Raw genomic sequence first — 5,884 nt, forward strand, 5'->3', positions numbered from 1 at the left:
CAACTGTCCACTTGGTCCCCAGAGTTCTCAGAGGGAAAGAGACCTGGCTGAGCCGAGCCCTCAAAAAGCTGCTGTTCCCTGGCCTTAGAGTCTCCATCTAAGGGAGAGCGCTCTGTGCTTCCTCAGAAAATGGAGATCAGGCTTCTCCATCTCTGCCTAATCAGAAAAGTAGCTGGAAGGTTCTCCCACTGAGAACAGACTGAGCTCTGCCTCCCCAGGCACCCTGTGAAATCGAGCCCGAGTGCTCTCGCTGTGGCAGAAGACTCTGCTGGGAAGGAATCCCAGAGGAGAGGCTGTCTCAGCTGGGTTATGAGCTTCGGAAGGACATTTGAGGCAGAGAGAACAGCACGTGCTGAGGCCCAGAGACAAAACCACCTGGTTGCGTTCCAGGAAGCTGTGGTTGGCTGCAGGGGAGAAGGGGTGGAAGGTGTGTGGAGAAGGCAAATCGGGGGCAGATCTTGTTGGGCTTCTCACAGCAAGGGTGACTCACAGAAGGGCAAAATTTGTTTTTATTTTAAGATTTTATTTATTTATTTGAGACATAGAGTAAGGGAGAGCACACAAATAAGGGGAATGGCAGAGGGAGGGGGAGAAGCAGGCTCCCCACCAAGCAGGAGCCTGATGTGGGACTCAATCCCAGGACCCTGGGATCATGACTCGAGCCAAAGGCAGAATCTGAACCGGCTGAGCCACCCCAGTGCCCCAGGGCAAAGCGTTTTGTTTTCTTTCTTTCTTTCTTTCTTTCTTTTTTTTTTTTAGAATTTATTTATTTATTTGACAGACCGAGATCACAAGTAGGCAAGAGAGGCAGGCAGAGAGAGAGGGGGAAGCAGGCTCTCTGCTAAGCAGAGAGCCGGACACGGAGCTCGATCCCAGGACCCTGAGATCATGACCTGAGCAGAAGGCAGAGGCTCCCAGGTGCCCCGGCAAAATGTTTTCTGATCGAATTTTACTCCGTCACAGAGGAGTGTGACAGAGAAAGCTCTGGACTACCGCTGGAAGGAGTGGGTGGGTTCCCGACTGCTGCAGGCTACTCCTCTTCCTCCACCTCCTCCTCGCTGTTTTCCAGGTGTCTGTGGACGATGTAGCCCAGAAAGGCACCAATCTTGCCCATGAGGGCACTGCCACCACTGGCCCCTGGGAAGCAAACATCACCAGGTCACTTGGGGCCCAGGCACCAGACCTGGGAATCCAAATGCCAGGAGACCATTAGTGAAGTCCAACTTCTTCGTTTCCAGTTCTAGAAACAGGGGCCCCGAGCCCGGACAGGACTTTCGCAAAGTGAATCCTAGTTCCCCCTTGACTTGCCATCTCAAATCAGAGATATGTTTCAGAGATGGAAAATACACAAATAACAACTCATTCTCTTCACATCTGCAGTGAGCACACTGTGTTATTAATAATGCTAACAACAGCCACCTCAGTGGTGACCTCCCTGTGGGGACCGGGGGTTCACTAGTAAGGGATTTCATCCTCCTGGCAAGCCTGTGGCATGTACAAGCATCTTAGAGCAGCACAGGGCTGTTCCTAGCTTTGCCCACACCCTTCACCTCCCACTGCTGGGGTGTGGCCTGATCTGTGTCTTCTCTTCCCTCCTGAGAAGGACTCTATTCTCTTTTGGGCTGGTTCTTTGAGCTTTTGTCATCCAGAATTGAGAGCAGATGGAAGATTCAGGAAGGCAGAGGGGAGTCTGCCAGGGGCAACTTTTCTCTAGGATTTTGGAGGCCTCCGAGAGTGAGTGAGAGAAAGAAAAAGAAAGAGCAAGCAGCGAATGCATTTTTTTTTTAAATTAAAAATTAAAAAAAAATTTTTTTCAGTATAATCTCTGCATTCAACATGGGGCTTGAACTCACAACCCAGAGATCAAAAGTCACATGCTCTACCAACTGAACCAGCCAGGCACCCCTCTCCACCACCTTTCTTTGCCAATCTGGTTCCCTGATTGAGCAGATTCATAAAATGTTATATTGAGGATGGTCATCCCTGTTAACAGATGAGGAAACTGAGGTTTGTTGTGACTTGGCCAAAGCATCAGTGAGGCACCTGGCCTTCGTGGTTAAAAGCGAGGTACAAGACGAGGTTCGAATCCTGGCTCTGGTGCTAATTCATTGGGAGAACTAAAGTAAATTATTCAGTCCCTCGGTGCCTCAGTTTCCCCACTGCAGGATGGCGATTGTAAGAACACCCGACTGTTAGAATTACCGGGCTCTGGCATCCCCGCAGGAGGGCCCCGCGCCCCACTCACCGAGGCTCTGCAGCGTGGCCACCAGCCCCCCGGCGGGCACACCGCCCCCGTTCGCCACCGCAGACCAGCTCATCAGGGAGGCGGCCACCGAGTTGGCGGCAATGCCGGAGCTCAGGAAGCCCAGCGCGGGCAGCCCTGCCGCCAGGAGGCCTGGAGGAAGAAGAGGTGATGAGAGAGCGCCCGCGGCAGGGGTGCGCCCCACCTTCCCGAGCTTTGCGCCCTCCGGACGCACCTCCTCCGACAGCCATGCAGGTTAGCGCGCCCCAGAACCCGGAGCCTCCGCCTTCCGAATCTTCCTTTTCCCGTTGTCGTTTGCCTATCGGGAGGGGACAAGGTGGAGTGGGGAGCAGGATTCCCTACTCTGTGCCGGATGCTCAAAACCACCCCCATCCTTCCATTTCGGGGAGCCTCCCTTAAGGGAAGAGACCTCCCCCGAGGCGCCGTGCCTGGCGCAGAACTGGCACCGAGATACCTTTCGATGGAACGGAGGAATTGACAGGTGGGGATTCGAATCTGGGACCCTGGCTACAGCGACCCGGAGCTGGCCATCGCAATGGCCCTTCTCGTCTGGGAACCAAGGATCCTGAGACTCTCTGCCGGGCTCTGAAACTCTGTGGGCTTCTTCATCCCACAGCCCTCCCAGGTGCGGGGACCCTTACCTGCCTCCACCCTGCAGCAGGCGCAGAGCAGCAGGTAGCACAGAAAGAGCGATACCGCCTCTTGCCGCATGGTGGCGCCGCGTCAGTCTTTGTCACTGGCCCGGAGAAGGGGGAGAGGAAACAGATGGTCTCCAGAGCCCTTTTGGACCTGCTCGGTGGTTTCCCCGTCCTATTGGGGCGAATCCATAAAAAGCAGCGATTTGCTTTGGATTGAGCCCAGGACCCTCCTAAGGAGCCACGGGCTTTTAATCTCCTCGTGGCAACAACACAACAAACTGTACAGCCTAGACACACATTCAAGACTGTCAGATTTCAAACATTATAGCACAGAATAGGAAAATATACATGCCCCCCCACGCTCACCTCTAATGTGATCTTTGTCAGCTCAATGAATTTTCCTTCAATTAAAAACGAATAACCTCTCATATATTGAGGACTTAGCACTTTATGGCACAAGGTCATTTATACCCATAACAACCCCATGGGGCAGGTACCATTGTTCTCAACCATGTGTTATAGATAAGGAAGCTGAAACTGGGAGAGGTTAAGTAATATTCCTAAGACTGCCCAGTAGGAAGTGCCAGTTGCATTTAAACCCACAGTTGACTGATGCCCAAACCCATACTTTTTTTTTTTTTTTCCAAACCCATACTTTTAACAACCACTCCACGTAACTTCATCTATCCTCAAGATCCTACATTAAAAGGGGTTTGGACCTTAGATCCTACATTAGATCCTACATGTAGGACCTTAGATCCTACATTAAAAGGGGTTTCAGAAATCGTCTAATCCTTTGGGCAGGTAAGGTAGCTTGCTCTCCATTTTACAGATGACCAACTAAATCCAAAGAAGTGAAGTGCCAGGGTTAATTAAGGCCACAGATTGCTGAGTTGGTACCTATGACCTAAGTCTCATGCCTCTTAGGGTGTTGTACCCCAACCCCTTAAAAGCCCCCAACCTATCTCCTGGGACCAGTCCTAGCCCATGGCACTACAAGGGACCCAGGGGCATAGCTTCCCTGAGGAATGGGTGTCCTGGCTCTTCGGGCATGAGGCTCACAGGCAGGGAGCCTGATAGAGTTCGGCAGCTGGATATTCACACTTCCTAGCTTCTGGGTTTACCTTGGAGGGGGAAGAAGGTGAATCTTCCTTTCTTTCCCAGAGCCCGACGTTAGATGGGAACAGCAGTGAGGCAACAGCTCTCCACCTGAAGGCTGGCTTTTTATAATCACATTTGGACTGCCTCCTCCCCCAGGCAACCAACCAATCCCAGTCCAGGTTTCCATTTCCTGGCCTCATCCTCGGTTTTCTTTTTCCTTTTCCTCCAGCTCTGTTTGCTCAGTGATGGCATCTCTGCAATATCCACAGGCAGAAACATGTAATTGAAGCCAGGGACTTTCTGAATAGCTAAGAGTATTCAAAGCAGATCGTACTACAGTGGGATCCAAGACCCCGTTGGGCTTCATGAAGCCCAACCACTAGTTCCTCTTGGGATGCAGAAGCCTTTCACAATTCAGTTCATAATAATGCCTACCAATTTATCGAGCACTTTCTGCATAGCAGGGCCTATGTAAAATACCTTATGCACATGATCTCTTTCCTGTCCCACAACAGTCCAGCAAAATATCATCTATTGTTTATAATCTTCACTCTGCAGAGCAGATTAAAGCTTGTGGAAATGAAGTCATTCGATTGCATGTTTTCTCAGGCTGACTGCTTCCGGGTGATGGGTGTATGGTAAGACTGGCACAGGCCATGTGCATGAGGCCATTGGCACACATCATTTGTCATAAAATGGGTCCTCTGGTTCTGGTAATAGATTGAGAATTCTTTAGACCTTTGGATAGCAATGCTTGCAGAAGCACAATGGGTAAGAAATGCAATCCATGTTTGGAGTACACAGCAGTTCTAACAAGGATGAATCACTGCCTTCTCCAAAGTGGAAGGGGGCTGGTGTAACTGACCTGCCACTAGGTGGCTGGCCATTCTCCCGGACCTATGTTGTTAACTGCAGCCTACAGTTCCCTGCTGAGTTATTTCTTAGCAGTTGCTGGATTAACTTTGGTGAGAGGGAGCCCAAGTTCCGGGATCCATTCAAAGCGTCCGTCTTTGCCACCATGGCCATTTTTAAATTGATCTTTTGCAAAGTAGTAGAGTTGCTAAGTTCAGAACTTAGTTGACATCCACAATATGGGACATATGACCATCTGGCTGGACAGCCTCCAGCCACATTGTCTCTGCAGGATCATGTAATCCATTGGATTTAGGCTAAACTCCATCTATCACCTGGCCTCCGTTAGTCCCCACTCTAACCAGAAAGCGATGTTGGTATTTTGTGTCTATTGGTTTCTGTGTCAGGTCAGACTTCATGTCTTTAATAATCTTTTGAAAATTGTGAATATTCTTCTCTTTCTAATGCACAGTTACTCCAGCAAATGACAACAGATCCCTTTGGGAAAGGATAGGAGGAATATTTACTATATGTAACTATGGTATCACTCACTGCAGAATTGTTCCTTAATGGGGCATGACCTCTACTGCAGTCAAGGTGTTCCGTTCTGTGAACTTAGATCTCAGATCTGGATGAGGGACTGTGATTTTCCATTGTGGCAGCTAATGTCAGTCTTCCACTTATCAGCTCTTGATTTTTTAAAAAGGTTTTATTATTTATTTGACACAGAGAGAGAGAGAGCACAAGCAGGTGGAGTTTCAGGCAGAAGGAGAAGCAGGCTCTCCACTGAGCCGAGAGCCCCATGCAAGACTTGATACCAGGACCCTGGGATCACGACCTGAGGCAAAGGCAGACGCTTAACCAACTGAGCTACCCAGGTGTCTTTTGATTTTTTTTTTTTAATGATATAAAAGTTGAGAGAGGATACCTGGCAAGGAGCATGTGACTATTAGGCTTGGGGTTATAAGTTCAAGCTCCACGATAGATATAGAGATTACTTACAAATAAAATCTTTTAAGCTTTTTTGTAA

The 5,884-nt window shown here is 49.6% G+C and overlaps 1 protein-coding gene across 2 annotated transcripts; it reads right to left on the reverse strand.

The window, feature by feature from the left end:
• Positions 1-859: 859 nt before the first annotated feature.
• Positions 860-4,102, reverse strand: IFI6 (interferon alpha inducible protein 6). 2 transcript variants are annotated; one of them, XM_044236344.1, is made up of 5 exons: positions 4,026-4,102; positions 2,905-3,073; positions 2,478-2,561; positions 2,246-2,395; positions 860-1,137 (listed from the first exon to the last, which is right to left on the reverse strand). In XM_044236344.1, exons 2-5 carry the CDS (start codon positions 2,972-2,974, stop codon positions 1,031-1,033), a joined length of 411 nt encoding a protein of 136 aa, XP_044092279.1. In that variant the 5' UTR covers positions 2,975-3,073; positions 4,026-4,102; the 3' UTR covers positions 860-1,030. The 2 variants fall into 2 exon arrangements, with proteins under 2 accessions (XP_044092279.1, XP_044092280.1); XM_044236345.1 differs by having other exon boundaries at positions 2,905-2,999; positions 4,026-4,094.
• Positions 4,103-5,884: the final 1,782 nt, after the last annotated feature.

The sequence above is a fragment of the Neovison vison genome, chromosome 2 (genome assembly GCF_020171115.1).
Source record: "Neovison vison isolate M4711 chromosome 2, ASM_NN_V1, whole genome shotgun sequence".
Lineage (NCBI taxonomy): Eukaryota > Metazoa > Chordata > Mammalia > Carnivora > Mustelidae > Neogale > Neogale vison.